Source organism: Neomonachus schauinslandi, chromosome 7, assembly GCF_002201575.2.
Source record: "Neomonachus schauinslandi chromosome 7, ASM220157v2, whole genome shotgun sequence".
In the NCBI taxonomy this organism is placed as follows: Eukaryota; Metazoa; Chordata; class Mammalia; order Carnivora; family Phocidae; genus Neomonachus; species Neomonachus schauinslandi.
The window spans coordinates 150,137,616-150,153,387 of record NC_058409.1 but is presented as its reverse complement, the minus strand read 5'-3'; the positions used below and the strand labels follow the sequence as shown (position 1 = coordinate 150,153,387).

The following is a 15,772-nucleotide window of genomic DNA, read 5'->3' as shown; positions in this document are numbered from 1 at the left end:
CTGGCCAACACTCACGGCTTCAGGCTGAAGAGGTCCTTGAACCCGGACATGCCCGGCTCCTTGTTCTTGTACTTCTCCGCGATCAGCTTCTCCTTGGTCCAGGTCATCTGCACCTTGTCTGGGGTGGACGGGGCCTGGGTTCTGGTGGCCACCACAGAATGGGACGCAGTGTTCCTGTCATGGATTAGCTGAGCCTGGCGGGAGAGCAGGGGACAGGCAACAGGACCCATTCTGTGACCTCACGTCTCCAAAACGCTCCCGAGAATAATCGGGTGCAGATGAGAAGCCGGGACCCCGGGACCAGCCTTCCTTCGCAGGGGACCTGATGCCACCCCAAACCCCAGCCGGGGCCTTCCTCCTGGGCATCCAGACCCAACTTGGCCCTCTTCCTGCCCCAGCTCTGAAGGCAACTGAGAACAGCCCACAGCTCCGCGTTGACGAGGGGATGTATGCACCCGGAAGTCTGCACTTGACGTAGCTCCACCCCACCCGCTCATCAATCCGTCCATCCATCCCTCACTCCTTTATCCCCCGTTTATCCGTCCACCTGTCCACCATCACCCCCGTCCCCACGCTCGTCAACAGCACAGAGTGAGTCAGGGAGCCCATGTTCTTGGGGCAGGGCAGGTGCACGGTGAGAAAGTCAATGTTGCCCAAGGCCGGCCAGACAGGCCATGTGCGAGCAAGACCACGACTGAGGCCCAGAGGGAGCTGGCCTGAGGGGGCGACAGGGCTCAGGGCAGAGCCGAGTGCTGCCGAGAAACCGCAGGGTGACATGAGGGGAGGGCAGGGATGGCGCCTGGAGGGGTCAGCACGCTGGCTCTCTGGGACCCACTGTGGCTCTCGGCCGGACAAGTTACGGGAAGGAGGAAGGAGGCCATGTGGGGGACACTATGGTGGTTCAGACAGGAGCAGAGCTGGGAAGGCCAGAGGACGCTGGTCGGAGCAGACCCATGTGTGCAGACGGGGTCCACATGGCCCCAACCTCAGCCTGGGTGTGGAACCCCGGGGGCCACAAGGGCAGAATCGTGCCACCCGGCCATTCAGAAAGCCAGGCTGGGGACGGACGGCTCCATGACCGCCAAGACCTGGTCCTGCTGGTCAGGCCAGCAAGCTGCGGCTGGACACCCCAAGGACACCCGCTCAGAGGGGCTGCTCCTGCCGCGTGTGCAAGTGGGGCTGCCAGGTGCCCGCCCACTCCCCGTACGCGCACCTCCCTCTCCCGCTCCGTCTTAGACAGCTGCATCTGCTTCAGCATCTGGGACCTCTGCTCCATCATCAGAGTCTTCTCGTACGTGAACGCTGAGATGTCGTTTTCAACCTAGACAGTGCGTGAAGCACGCCAAGTCAACACGCGCTCGTCCCCGGCTGCACCTGCCGTCTGCACACCGGCTATCCCCAGCCCACCCCAGCGCCCTCAGCCCCAGTGGCCCCCGAATGGTGTGTGTGGGTGACCACGTGAGTGGGAACAGTGGCCACAGCTGAATCTGTGTCTGCTCCCATGCCTGCTCCGGGGGGAACCCCACACCAAACACGCGCCTCGTCCTGCAGAGGTGTCTGGAGCTTGCCCGGTGACAACAGGGCCAGGATCTTCTCCAACCCCTGGCCTGACCCTTGGCAGGTGGCCCTGGGTGCCCCCACCAGTCCAGGATGGGGGTGGTGTCAGGCGAGGACCATGTCCTCTGCCTCTTGGGCCCGAAGACAGGGAGCGCCCTGTGACCCTCCGCAGAGCTCTCCCATCGTCCGGCAGGGCCACAGGCCCTGGTCAATGCTCCTGCAAGCTGGATCCCGTCCCACAAACGTGCGGAGATGTGTTCTGACACAGTTTCTGCGTCAATCCACCTTACTGAACTCTGGATATTTTCTCGGGTTTTCCAGATATTTAAGTGATGTCTGCACAAACGTCTCCTTGCTTCCAACACTTAAGCTCCAGCATCAGCTTCCGGAAAGGGAGACTGGTGGGCAGCCCGTTTTGCTAGCCTCCGGAGACATCTGTGGGGGGCTAGCTGTTGGCCGGGTGTCTTTGACTCTGCCGGCTAGATATGCACTGACTCTTACTCTCTGGTACTTGTTATAAAATCTATAAAGTCTACTCTTGAAAGTCACGTCTTAACGATAACCACCAAATCCTTCCCACCAAAACCACTTGGAGTGGTTTTCTAAGCCTTGCTGGCCGGGAGCATCTCCCTCCTTGTTATTGACCCTGACTTCTTGCTGTTCAATGTTGGCCTTTGACTCTGGCCTCCCCTTCTGCCATGAGGCTCCCTGGCTCCTGGAGACGGTGCCCTGGGCCCTCGCTGTCCACGAGGTGGGCTTGCTATGCTGGCGGGCTGGGCCCAGGGTGGAGGCTGGCCTGGCCAATGGCCCAGAAGTAGAGCACGGACCAAAGGGACCCTGCCCACCTCCCAATGGAAGGACCTGGCTAAGCGGGTTCTGACCACGGTCTGCTCTTGGCCTCACCGGAGTGCATGGCCATGCGACGCTGGACAGTGGCCTGCTCTCACGGAAGAGATGCAACTGCATCCCTAACGCCCAATGAAACAAAACTTGCAGTCATGACTGAAATCAAGCAGGGACATGGATTTTAACCATAATGCACCAACCACCTACTTGGAAAACTCAGTGAAATTAGCAGCCTTGATACACAAATACAGTCACTGCAAACCACAGGAGTCCACGCCTCACGGCGTGATCCCGCCACGCTGCACCCCACGACCGTTTCCACCCCGGTTCTGTTCGGCTTCTGGGACCTGACGTCACGTAAGGTTCCTGAACATGGACGGGAATGGCTGGCGGGGGTGACAGCCGGATGGGGACGGCAGGGGACAGACGACGCAGGCGCTGCATCGAAGACACCAGAGTGGCCACGGCGAAACAGTGCAAGCAACAAAACCACCGTGTGGTCCCACGTAAACCCCGACATGGGGAGATCGCCGGAGTCCACGTGGCCATGGCCGTGGCCAGGGGAGACACAAACAGCAGCCCCAGGAGAGATGCCACGGGCAGAAGAGCGCTCCCCCTGCCCCGGGGACCTGCTCCAGGACAGTCTGCAGGCGGGAACGCTGGGATCTCCAGCGGAGGAGCCTGGACTGCGGGCTCACGGCCTCTGATGGGCCGGCTGCCACGTCCGCCCGCAGGACGTGCTGAGGGGCCACATCACATCGGGGTGCCCCCCATAACCCGCTACACTCACCAGCCCAGCCCCGGGCCTGGCGAAGGTGAACTTCTGCAAAGCTGCCACAGCCCACGGAACCGGGGCAGCGTGGGCCCCAGCGGGAGGAGGAGGCCAGCGCTACGGGACCCCGAGCCCAGGACCACGCCAGACGCCTCACCATCTCCACCACCTCCACCTCGGCGCTGATCCTCAGGTGGTACAGGAACATCTGCAGGTCCTTCTTCATCTGGATGCTGTTGTCGTCCACCTGGGCCACCGTGAAGATGCGCATCCGGCACTTCCTCCACACCTGGCGGGGGCCTCAGGGCTGGCACCTGCTGCAGCAGCCGAGCCCTGCCCCCCGCCGAGGGACCCGCCCCGCGGCCCACCTTGTGCTGCCGTAGCAGGAACGGCAGGAGCATGAGGAGGCCCCCGTCATGCACGACCCACCACACGTCGATGTCCCCGTCGCTGAAGCGCTCCTGGTTTTGTGGAAACAGGTCCACGTTTTTGGCCACCAGCAGGGCCTGCTGGGCTGCCGTGGTGTCTCGGACGGTTTCTGTGGAGAGGCAGTGGCGGGTTGCCCCAGGGACTCGCGGGCTCCAGCCAGCGTGGGAGGCAGGTGAGGCCACGGGTCCCCGGGAAGCCCCACCTGGGGCCCACGCTGAAGGCAGCGCAGCCTCGCTCGGCCAGCCACTGGGCCGCCGGCCCAAGGGGTGCGGGGCTCTCCGGCATCACCGCACCGCAGGGCTGGCCGGAACGGCAGCGAGGTATCACACGGTGGGGTGCTTTCTCATGGGACGTGGGACACCAGGACGCCAGTGGGAGCCCCGCCCACGGGCCCGAGCACAGCACCCACCGACAAAGTTCTTCCAGGAGAAAGTGTTGTCCTCCTGCTTCCAGGACTTGGGCCACGCCATGAGCACCGTGTTGTGCTTCATGCCCCCCAGGCCGGCCGACTGGATCAGGTGGGACATGCCGTCCCGCAGGCTGGAGGAGACCACCAGCTGACAGAAGCCCTTGGTCTTCTCCACGCCCATCAGACACCGGATGTTCTGGGGAGACAAGCTGGGTCGGTGCCTCCTCGGGGTATCCTCGCTTGTGCTCCCGGGAGACGCAGGGCCTCCCCCTTCCCCACATCCTGGCCAGCCCACGAGCCAACTGCGTGGAGGCCACATCCCCGTGGGAACCTGCCCGGCCCTTCCCCAGTGAGGCCTCCACTCCACGAGCAGACACACGAACAGAGGCAGGAACGGTGAGGGACAAGGTCGGGGTGCACCGGCTGCTTCCATTTACGAAGCCGGATGAATGCCCTGTGCCCCCACCTGGCCGAGACGCTCCTGGCCAGCTCAGGAGTCAGGCCACGGCAGCAAGCCCGGGTGCAAGGGGACCATGGCGCCCCTGGGTCCTCGTCCTCTGAGACATGCTCCACCAGCCCCGCGGACGGTGGTCCCCTCCCCTCGGGGACACCACAGCTGAGCCCCCCGCTGGGCCGTACGTCTGGGGTGAAACCCAGCTGTGCCACCCACACTCCAGGTCTCGCAGCTCCCAGCATGGCGATGGGGCGGAGCCACCAGCACATGGCTGCGTCCCCAAGAGATGGAAGAGCGGGGCCAGAGGGGCCCCGTCCCCCACATTGCTCAGACATGCTCACGCAGACGGGCAGGTGGACCAAAAACCGGAACCTGGCCCAGACCCTCGGGAGTGCACACCACCACCGACTCCACGATGTCCTCCTACGAACGACCCCACGGGGACCGAGACGTGTCTACGGACCGCTCACCATACCACTCGGGACACAGAAACACCGAGACCCCCAAACACAACCAGAGTGGCATCGAGGAACAGACACCTGAACACACGCACGACATGGACCACCAAGCTGACGCAGACACACGCTGCCTGAGAACGGAAAACCGCCTCTTTACAGTAACAAGAGCGCGCGGAACACCTTCTGCAGGATTGGGGAAGTCCGGGACCGCACGTGTCAGACGACAGCAGCCCCCGGTGTCGGCCAGGGGGCAGGGATGGGGGATCCGGCCATGCCACAACCGTCCTGGGCCGTGGCTGCGGACTGCTGCCTTCCACGCAGCAGGGTGCCCGCCTGCCCCGCGGCCCCCGGAGAAGCCCCCGCGCAAGGAGAGCTGGAGCTGGCGACCACGTGGCACTTGTGCAAGGTCAGAACTGAACGCCAGGGCCTCTCCCGCCACGCGGTGGGTCTGGGCCGAGCGTGTCAGCGCCCGCGGGAGGCAGTCCCGCCCAAAGACAGGACAGCGTGCACAGCGCAAGGACGACACCGCCTAAATCCACATACTGTGGCCAGCAACCGCCACGCTGGAGCCCGCGGGCTCACGGTCCTGCCGAAAGAGAACCGCTGGTGTCTCCGGGAGGAGGACAGCACCCAGCGCGTCTGCTGCCTTCCCTGAGTGAGGAACCCACGAACCGCCGACGGCACGGAGCTGGCTTGTCCAGCTGAGGGAGGCGGCGGGAGGGTCGGATCCAGCACCTACAACCCCTGCTCTGAATGCGAATGAGCCTCTGGGCGCGGCCCGGCTTGGACACGCAGCCCCAGCGCTCCCGGACACGTGGACACAGCCGTCCCTCCTCCACCTGCCTGACTGCCTGAGGGTGAGAAGGACCCACCCTGGAGCAAGGGACCGAGCCGCGCCACCTGCAGGGGTGAGAAAGGGAAGACCGATGCGGGGAAGCAGGGAGGCTGCCCCCAGAAACCAGCGCTGACGTGCCTCCCACTTCGGACATGGACACAGACCGTCGGAGACAAAAGCACAAGACCCGGCGGGTCTGCCTGGAAGCCCCCGGGCGTTCACGACACCAGCCGCTTCCACGTGTGCCTGAAACGATCTGCACAGGCCGAGGTCAGCGTCTCCTCCAGCCAGAGCCCCTGGACACATGGGCCTGAGGCCGCCATGCGAGACAGCGAGCGTGCAGGGGACAGAGCCCAGGCCGAGCCATGGAGGGCGCCAGGGGGACATCTCCAAGGGTGGCACTGAGCAGCCCTCGGAACCAGCCTCTAACCCACACGCTCTCCGAGAGGTCTCAGCCCCCCGCCCCCGGGTCCCTTCAGCAGCCTCAATTCTGACCCAACTGAACCCAGAAACCAGGCTCTACTACGAAACAAGACAACAGTGCAACATACAAAACCATGCTCGCAGACGGCAGCGATGGAAAACGTGCTGGTCTGACCCTCCCGCACAAGGCAGGCAGCAGCAGCGGGCCTGCCCCTCGACCGCTTCAGCCGCCAGCCATCCCCACCCCGCCCGCGCTCCCTGCTCGGACCTCTGTCCCGCCGCCGCCCGCCGCCGTCCCGCGGACCCGGCCTGCGCCTGCCCACCTCCTCGGCCCGCTGGGCCTCCACGTGCTTGTCCAGGTAGGTGCCCTCCAGCACAGAGCCCACGATGGTCAGGCCCTTGCCGGCCTTGAGCTGAGTCGTGAGGGACAGCAGGCGGGGGTGTCTCACACGCTGCTCCTCATCCAGGCTCAGCATCACCAGCACCTGGGGCCTGCAGCACAGACCGCGCTCACCAGGCGAGCCTGCCCAGGGCTACAGCTCTGGGCGTCTAAGGGACGGAGGCCGGGGGCTCTCAGCACAGAGGACATCCCTGACCTCCCAGAAGCGGGAGACGTGCAGCTGGCGGTCCATGCGCTTAACCTCCATCCTCGGCAGGACCCCAGGGAGGTCCACTCACCCCATGCCCCACCCACCAGGCTGATCATGCCACGGGCGACCACCGTGCACTGAGAGAAGGTGCTCGAAGCTTCCGAGACAATCGCTCCCCAAAAAGAGGAACCAACAGTTTCCGTCTCTGAAGTGTGAGGGTAGAGATGGCACTCTGCATTCAAAGTGCGTGAGGCCAGGTCGGGGTGGGCTGGGGCGCTCACCTCCAGTTCTTGGTGTGGGGGGGGCCATGCTCCACACGCAACAGGGCGTAGCGGGCTGCGTTTAGCGACAGACCCCGGATGCCATCACCCCACTCCTTCTCAGCCCTGCAAGAAAGGGGCAGCGGTAAGGAACCCAGGAAAGGACTCTAGGGCCAGGGCCCTGAAGCTTCCCTGGACCACAGGCCTCCAAGGGCAGCCTCCCTGAGAAGCCAGCCTGGGGTTTCTGCGCCAGGACAGGGTGGGACCCTGGAGTCGGGGACACTGATGAGCACAGCAGGCTGGGTGGGCCTGGCTTCACCAGGAGTGGTCACACGCCCGACGCTCCTTGTTCACCAGCTGGGAAGAGCTGGAGGGGGCCTCCAGGCAGTGGCCGGGACCCCTCAGACCCCACCCCCGGAGGGAGCCAGGCCCCAGGGACGGACCAGGTGCTCTGGGATGCGCTCTGGGACACTGCACACTTTACACATCACTGCTTTCACTGTATGGACTTCAAAGTTCTCAAAAAGCACATAGTAAAAAAAGCGACACAAGCGTGGAATCGATACAAAGTAGCAAACACGGCTCTGCACCCGCCGTGCTGCAGGTGTGCAGGCCCGGACAGCAGGGCCCACCCGGCTCGGGGGCCCGACTCACACCGCGAGCACCCCCCACCCCTGCACCGGGCTATGCAGACCCCACGGAGACACCCCTGCAGGGAACATCGGCCCGCGAACTCGCGCAGAGCAGCTCACCCGCGGTACTCGATGTACTTGTAGATGCAGCCGGCGATGAGCATGGCGAAGAGAGCATAGTACCAGGAGCAGATGAACATGAGCGCCAGGCACAGGCTCATGCCCAGGAAGGAGAGCGCCCTGAAGAAACACGCACCTCACACGCCCGCTACGCCCGGAACCCCGGAAACCCTCCCGGCCCCTTAACAAAGACCCTTCTCAGCTACAGCAAGGAAGCAGCCATGATGCCTGTGACCAGATCCCCCCCCCCGCCCCGGACGCTGAACCCTCGAGGGCTGAGCCCGCCATGGCTCTGCGCCCATGGACGCGGGACGCCCACCCCACTTGCCAGGGCGCTCAAGCACCCCGCGGGCCACACAGCACAACAGGCCTCGCCCGTCCGGCACACACACCAGCAGCAGGAGACCACGTGGCCCGCGGTCACACACGGAGGCCATCCCCCCGGCGGGACCGGGTGGCCCGGGGGACGCACACAGGCGCTGGCCCGCCCGGCTCGGCTGCGGCGCAGGCGCGCGAGGGACCCGGGGCCATCCCGGTGGTGGGAGTGCTCACCAGTGGTAGTATCGGAAACGTGGCCGCCAGTTGGGCGTGCGCAGCAGGGTCTGCACTGCACAGGCCAGGTTCACGAACATGTAGCACATGAGGAAAAACCTGGGGGCGTAAGGACAGGACCAGAGGAGCCGGGGGTCAGGTCCCACGTGGTCTCCCCACCCCCCCCCACTACAGCACTGCCCCTCCCCACACCCCTCCCACCGGGCCTGCAGCCACTCACATGGACAGGATGGGGGCCACGCTGTCCAGGGAGGCGATCAGGATGCCGGTCTCACAGATGAGGGCCGTGAGGAGCAGGGCCCACGTGGGCTCCCCGTTGGCCTTCCCATGGCCGAACACCTGCAGGGAGAGGGCAGGTGGGCTGCGAGCATGGGGGGCAGAGGCCACAGGACAACAGCCCGCGTCCCAGTGAGAAGCCCAGCTTCCCAGGGGCAGCCCAGAAGGGCTCAGGGACGGGACAGAGGCAGAAGCGGACTTTCACAACCCGTCCTGAACCCTCCCCGGCTCTGGGAGGAAAAGCTGACACCCAGAACCGAGAAGGCAAACAGTGGCCGAGGTACCATCAGGCCTGGGCCTCACAGCGGCGTCAGCGAGGGTGAAGGTGACCCCTCCATGCGCGGGACGGATGGGGGCCTCCGGGGCATCCTGAGGCCGGCCTCGCGGGGGCAGGCGCAGGGTCCGCGCGGCACACACGCATGGAGAACCATGAGGACCCTTTGCCCACAGCCACACGGGGAAGGACCACATGGAGACCACAGCTGCCTCCAGGGACCCCAGCTTCCGATGCTCTTCTAGCACAGTCCCTGCTGCCCAGGGGCTCTGGGAACAGACACGCAGGGCATGCCGCAGACACGCGGAATGACACCAGAACCAGACTTGGGGAGGGGGCACCAGGGACACAGCAATGCCCCCAGAGCAGAACCCAGTCTGCACCGAGCCAACAGACGGAGCTGTGAAGTCTGCCAGAACCTTCCAGGGAGTGAAGGTGAGGACCGTGCTCTGAAGGGGGGAGGACCAGCCCCCACCCAGATGATGAACACACACGAAGGGGCCCCGTGTGCCCCCGAGCCCCACAGTGAAGCCCTGGCCCCAGCCCCTCAGAAGGCGACTCGACCACGTTTGCAGATGTGAGCTTTACAGGCGGTCCTAATCTAAGTGACCGGTGTCCTTGTGAGAAAGACGAACAAAAGCACAGGGAAGCCACGTGGGGACTCGGGGAAGGTGGGAAGGTGGTGACACACCAAGGACCAACTAGCTTTGGAGCGCGCCACCCCCCCCCCCCCCGTCTGGGACTTTCCGCTCACATCCCAGGGATGTGAGCAAATCCCCGTATGTTGTCTGAGCCCCCAGCCTGTGGTGTGTGGTGCAGGGAGGACGCTGCACCCAGCAGGAGAGACACCGGCCCTGAGGAAATGGAGGCTCCCCGGGTTGCTCCTCTCAATGTTCCCACAGCCCAGGGCGGTGAGGGGCCACCCCCCGCCCCCGACATGCACTGCGCCCTCAGCCCCGTGACCACCCAGGGCGAGGCTGCCAGGCTGGCGGTGGGGACCTGGGTCCCACAGTCAGTAACCGTGAAGACCGTGCTCCGGGGGCAGACCCTCAGGGACCCTCGCAGACACACCCCTTCCCGCGGGGCCCCCTGCTCTCAGAAGGGCGGCCGCCCCGCTCACCTGTAGGAAGGGGATGATGCCGTCTCGGGCGATGGCCTGCAGCAGGCGTGGTGCCCCCGTGAGGCTCTGCAAGCCAGCACCACAGGTCGAGAAAAAGGAGCCGATGACAATGACCCAGGGGGACGGCCAGGCCAGCATGCCGATGACCAGCTTCCCCTGCAGGGCCTCCCCAAACCTGTGGGTCGGGTGGGAGGGCTTTCAAACACAAGCTGAAGACATGAACGTCTTCCCACGCTCTGAGCCGGAGCGAGGCCACTCCCACCCTAAGTGTCCTTTCTCAGGCGCAGGGAAACCACGGTCACTCCTGAGAAGTGGCTCGGCACGGCCGCGCTGTCCGGAACCACACAGAATCCCTCACGCTCTCTCGGGCGGGAGGCTGCTCGGCGGTTCCCCAGCTCCAGGCTGGGGCAGGACAGGACCACATACCAGACCGAGCAGAACCCCCCCAGGGGGGCCACGGGGCTCCCGGCTCCCCACGCGAAGCCTGAAACCCTGGGGGAGGTCCCCAGGTCAACCACCATCCACAAGAAGACTGATGCTGACCAGGAAGCTTCTAGAAGCCACAAACAAAAACGTACTTATCTCGTAAGATCACGCCTTCGATGCAGGCCCCGAAGAGCACAATGCAGGACAGGTCTGTGTCTTGCGTCAAGGAAGCGGCGGGCCAAACGTCATCGGCAGGGTCTGGTGGCGGGTGGGCATGAACCAGCCCCGCGCCCCGGCTGCCCGCTCCCCGCCACCCCGCGCCCCGCCGTGACCCCACGGCCCTCAGGGCGCCTTCCTCGCGGCTCCATCCTGCTTCCAGTTGAGTCAGGCTGCACACGGCCCGCTGAACACCACGGGCACCGGGCAGGGGACGCTGGCTCGCTCGGCAAGGACAGACCTCGGCGACCAGCATGAGGACGCTGCGCACAGCACCAGGCCCCGCGCCCGCAGTTACGGGCCACCCCCGCCTGTCACATGTGACGACGTGGGTGCCCCACGCAGTTTACCGACAGTGGCTCGGACTGCAGCCGGCGTGAGCTCGGCGACCTGGAGTCCCTCCTTCTCCCTCGTCAGGCAGACGCCAGCCCAGCTCCCCATGGGGCGGCGGCGGCCAGAGCATCGGGGCCTCCCTCACCTCGGCCCCTTTGAGGATACAGATGAAAGACGTCGTCACGATGGCCAAAATGGTCCCTGTGGGGATCGACTTCTGGGCGTCCCTGAGGTCCCCGGACCGGTTCGAGCCTGCCATGATACCTACAGGAGCCGCCGGAAGAGCCCCCAGTTACCACAGACCCAGAACACGCCGCCAGCCACGCCCTTGGCCACAACTCACGGGGAGGGCGTGGGAATAAAGAGAAGCGCCTGGAACCCGTGCCCGCCTGCAAACTGTGGGGCTCCAGCTGGTGGAGGGGAAGCCCGAGCGGCGGCCGAGGGCCCGGGCAAGGGCTGGACGTGCCGACGGCTGCTGGCTCCCGCTGCGCACTGGGGCGCTGAGGGGTGTCCTGGCAGGGGATGAGGCACTGGTGCGCCGAGGGTCGTCCCAGAAGGTCAGATGAAGGTCGTGGGAGGACGGCCCTCAGGTCCACGCACAGCCTCCACGGTCAGTGACCTCGAGTGCTGCTGGTCAGTCGGCAGTGCTTGGGACAAAGCTCCTTCCCACACCCCGATCAGCACGCGGGGGGCAGCAGAGACCCTGCCTCTCGTTTCCTGGGGGGCCGGGGCAGGTGTGCACACTGAGGGACAGGGCAGGGCCTCACCGGTCACGGAGGGGAAGTAGATCCCAACCAGCATGGTGAAGTAGGTCATGATGTCCGTGAGGACGTAGGGCAAGCCGCTGGCCCTGCTCTCCTCTGGCACGGGGACCGACGGCATGCTCTTCCTCTCCACAAACGCCCCCTTGTCTGCATACGCGCTCCACAGGTTATCTGCGGAGGCAACAGGCCACTAACAGGTTCCAGAACCTTCTGCCGGGCTCCTGCCATCAGGGAGGCCCGGCAGAGGCGGTGGGGGTGGATGGGCTCCAACTTCACACAAGGATGCGCAACCTCTCCTCCCAGAACCAGCCGGACCAGCCCTGTCACCCCCGACCACGACCCCGTGTGCGCCCAGCAGCAAACCCCAGAAGGAAGGGTCTGCTGACCCGCAGGCTTTGCCACCCGGTGCTGACCATGGCTGCAGCTCCAGGGGCGGCGGTTGCCGGCGGGCCCCCGTGGGGGAGGGCAGGCGCGGTCCCACATGGCCCTGGGGCGCTCACCCAGGAGGACGCCGCTGGCCACGCCGGGGATGCCCTGGATCTCCGTCACGTTGTTCTGGGCGAAGTACTCGTCACAGGTGGCGTTGGGCATGGAGCTGTTGCAGAAAATGCCCCAGAGCGCGGTGGGCATCGTGCTGTTGTCGGCGGCGAGGAACTTGGCACAGACGTCGAAGCCACGTCTGGACAGGGTGCGATTTCCCAGCAGACAGACCCTAGCGCGGGGGTCGGGCGTGAGGGCACGTGCGGCCCTTGTGAAGCACCTCCTACTGCTTTGCTTTGGACACCCCACCCTGGGTGACGGGAACGCCCCGCGGGCTGCAAGGGATGGCTGCTGCTCATGCCAGTGGCCTCCCAGCCCGCCGGGCCCCTCCTGGACCAGCCCGACGGGCCACGGGCAGCTCGCTCACTCGCTGTGACCTTGGGCCACTTCCCTGGGACTGGGCATCCACATGCTTAAGAGGGACAAGAAAGAAACCCACTGGGGCCGGGGGGGTGGCTCCTGCAAGGAATAGGGGAGCTGGGGAGCCAGGGCACGGGGCGCACGGAGGTCAGGCCACCCCAGGAGGAGCTCAGTGCTGCCGTCCTCGGGGCCAGCAGCACCCTGTCCACCCCGGACCTTCAGCGGACCCATCCCACTCGTGCAGATGGCGCGGCCGCACGAGCATCCTGATGGCTCATCCCCAAGCCCAGCGTGAGCACGGGCATCTGCGTCCCACAGCACCACCACCCCGGCCCGACCACGTGGTCACGGGCACAGACAAGGTTTGCAGGACGGGCCAGCTCTCAGGCCCAGGACTCACGGGATGTCCGGTGGGTCGAAGGCGGTCTTGATAACACCGGCATAGATGGCAAGGATGGACAGCACCACACAGGCCAGGAACACCAGGGCCAGCTTGTTGACATACTTGACGCCCACGAAGACCACCATGGCCATGAGCACCAGTGTGCACGTCCCGTACACGCGCATGTTGTGCAACATGGCCGCGGCCTCGCCTTCCGCCGTCTCTGCCTGGATGATGGCCGCACTGGGGGAGATGTAGGTCTGCGGGGGACGGACGGGGTCAGGAAGGGCCGTCAAGCACCCCTGCCTGGAAGGTGGCCCCACAGGGGGGCACCTTTGTCTGCAGGGCCTGGTGCTGGGATCCCTCCCCTGCTGGGGGCCCCCACCGCCAGAACGCATTCACGGTGGGCCCCGGGGGTGCCAAGAAATGAGAGCAGAGAGGGAAGACTGCAGAGAGACACTGCCCCGGGGTCAGTGTCGTGGAAGCCGGCCTGTGGACGGCACCCCCAGCTCAGCCTGCAGGCCGGGGGCCACCGCGCCCTGACCATCCGGGAGTGAGAACGTTTCTGGGGGAGGCCCTAGTGAGCACGCGCAACATAAACTGAGTGGGGACGACAGGACGGACCAATTCCTGGGCGGCCCTGCCTCCGCCAACAGCTGAGGCCCTGAAGGCCACGGCCGCGCGGCTGACCCCGGGCTCAGGTCTGCAGCCCGTCACACATGCGGACGTTGACCTGGCAAGAACCCTGGCGGCGGAGCCCAAGGGCAGCCAGGGGCACAGGGGTCACTGCCGCACGGCCACGGTCGCCAGCCATGGCCCCAGCACCGAGAGGGGGACGCAGCCACGGACAGACCCCGGGTCACTGCTGCATGGCCACGGTCGCCAGCCACGGCCCCAGCACCGAGAGGGGGACGCAGCCACAGACGGACCCCCGGGTGACTGCTGCATGGCCACGGTCACCAGCCACGGGCCAGCACCGAGAGCGGGACATAGCCACGGACGGACCCCGGGTCACTGCCACACGGCCACGGTCGCCAGCCACAGTGCAGCCCGAGAGCCCGAGGCAGGCGTCAGAGTGAGGGGGCTGGCTGAGGGGGCCCGTGTGCCTTGGGAGGGACTCCTTGGGGTCCAGAAAACCAGCCCAAAACAAGGCACTTACCAAAAAAATCTCAATGGTCCCCAGAATATACATGGCCCCGGCGAAAGTCGTGCCCAGGTAGAAGCAGAGGCCGACGGCGCCCCCGAACTCAGGACCCAGAGACCGCGATATCATGTAGTACGAGCCACCAGCTGCCAATGGGACAGAGAAGCTGCAGGTCAGCATCGCACCGCTTACCGTGAGGACAACGCTGGACCTAACACTGTGATTCTGTGCACTTCACCCCAAAAAGGCCGAGGATGCCTGTGGCTGCTAGAGCACCGTCCCCGGACCCGGCTGGTGGACGAGGACACATCACTGTGGATGCACACGTCCACACCACTGCCACGTGCCGGGGCACGGAGCCTCTGGGGACAGGCGGCCTCCCTGGGACCTGGAGACGCAGCGCAGTGTCCCTCCCGGTCCTCCTCTCCTGAGGCCCCCGCCCACCCAGCCGAGACCCCCCCAGACCGAGGGCCATCCCCAGAGCCCCCACAGCCCCTCCGCTCTCCAGACCTCCACCCCAGCCACACGGCGCCCGTGGCAGGCACTGCCCACCCTGGCGCTTCGGTTTATTTCTAGATAATGAGGGTCTGGGAGAAATTAACTCCAGAACCAAAAGCAGGAAGCGGCTCCTAAAATGGCAGGGTCTCCAACCACACATCAAAGGCGAGATTTCCTAAGGAAGTTCGGGAAGCATTCACGTAGGTTCCCACGGGGAGCAGAACCCCAACGTCACAGCACCCTGAGCGCAGGGTCAGGCGCTGGTGACAACTTGGTCTCAGGACAGCCCATGGTGCCCTCAGGGGACACAAAACACTGCCCAGGACACCAGGCACCAGCTCTCGGTGCACCGGTGAGAGCCGGGAGCCCGTGAGCATCTCTGCCTGGAGGCGGGGTCCCTGCTGATGGCTTCCGGGAGAGCCTGGCTATGCAGAGCTCGCCCCCGTCTGCCCGCCCGCCTGCCCACCAGATGTGGAGGTCTCCGTCCTCCAGGCTGGCCGCCAAGCAGGGAAGGGCACATGCACACTGGGGCCCTGAGGGGCAGAGTGTTGCCCGTCTCAGCAGAGGCCGCCCTGCGTGGGGTGCCCATCAGGGCTCAGCCTGGGACCCCACACAGCCTGCCCCAGGACCCTTACCTGGGACCACACCGTTGGTGGCGATGGCGCTCATGGAGATGGCCGTCAGCATCGTCTGCAAAAACACAGATGATCCTCTCAGAAGAGAGGGCGCCTCGGGGGCCACACCCAGCCCCATCTCAGAGGGGCTGCGGAGCAGTCAGGCACGCGGGCTCCAGGATGCTCAGGGCTGCCCCCGATCTCCCACTCAATGCCCCAAGCTGAGCTCCTGCAGGCCACTCAGAAATACCCAACTCAGGACCCCCCCTGGAATGAAAGGCCAGCTCCTGCCTGGGTGCCTGCCCGCCGTGGGGTGCAAGGGGGACCCCGTCTGGATGCCCACCGTGGGGTGCAAGGGGGACCCCATCCTGGTGCCCGCCCACCCATGGGGTGTAGAGGACCCCATCTGGGTGTCTGCCCGACCATGGGGTGCAAGAGGGACCCTGTCTGGGTGCCCGCCCGCCCATGGGGTACAAGGGGGACCCCAT

The 15,772-nt window shown here is 65.5% G+C and overlaps 1 protein-coding gene across 3 annotated transcripts in view; it reads right to left on the bottom strand.

Annotated features, from left to right (window-relative positions):
* Nucleotides 1-15,772, bottom strand: part of SLC12A7 (solute carrier family 12 member 7) — a 40,683-nt gene that overhangs the window by 5,722 nt on the left and 19,189 nt on the right. For all 3 annotated transcript variants that reach the window (XM_044917016.1, XM_044917017.1, XM_044917018.1), the window contains exons 5-22: nt 15,306-15,360; nt 14,188-14,318; nt 13,047-13,288; nt 12,247-12,458; nt 11,750-11,917; nt 11,148-11,246; nt 10,586-10,643; nt 10,008-10,182; nt 8,558-8,676; nt 8,338-8,436; nt 7,786-7,905; nt 7,055-7,159; nt 6,507-6,675; nt 4,014-4,209; nt 3,544-3,713; nt 3,333-3,464; nt 1,214-1,321; nt 16-194 (exon numbers count right to left, since the gene is read on the bottom strand). In XM_044917016.1, coding sequence (XP_044772951.1) covers nt 16-194; nt 1,214-1,321; nt 3,333-3,464; nt 3,544-3,713; nt 4,014-4,209; nt 6,507-6,675; nt 7,055-7,159; nt 7,786-7,905; nt 8,338-8,436; nt 8,558-8,676; nt 10,008-10,182; nt 10,586-10,643; nt 11,148-11,246; nt 11,750-11,917; nt 12,247-12,458; nt 13,047-13,288; nt 14,188-14,318; nt 15,306-15,360 — 2,537 coding nt within the window. The remainder of the gene's footprint in view (nt 1-15; nt 195-1,213; nt 1,322-3,332; nt 3,465-3,543; nt 3,714-4,013; nt 4,210-6,506; nt 6,676-7,054; nt 7,160-7,785; nt 7,906-8,337; nt 8,437-8,557; nt 8,677-10,007; nt 10,183-10,585; nt 10,644-11,147; nt 11,247-11,749; nt 11,918-12,246; nt 12,459-13,046; nt 13,289-14,187; nt 14,319-15,305; nt 15,361-15,772) is intronic.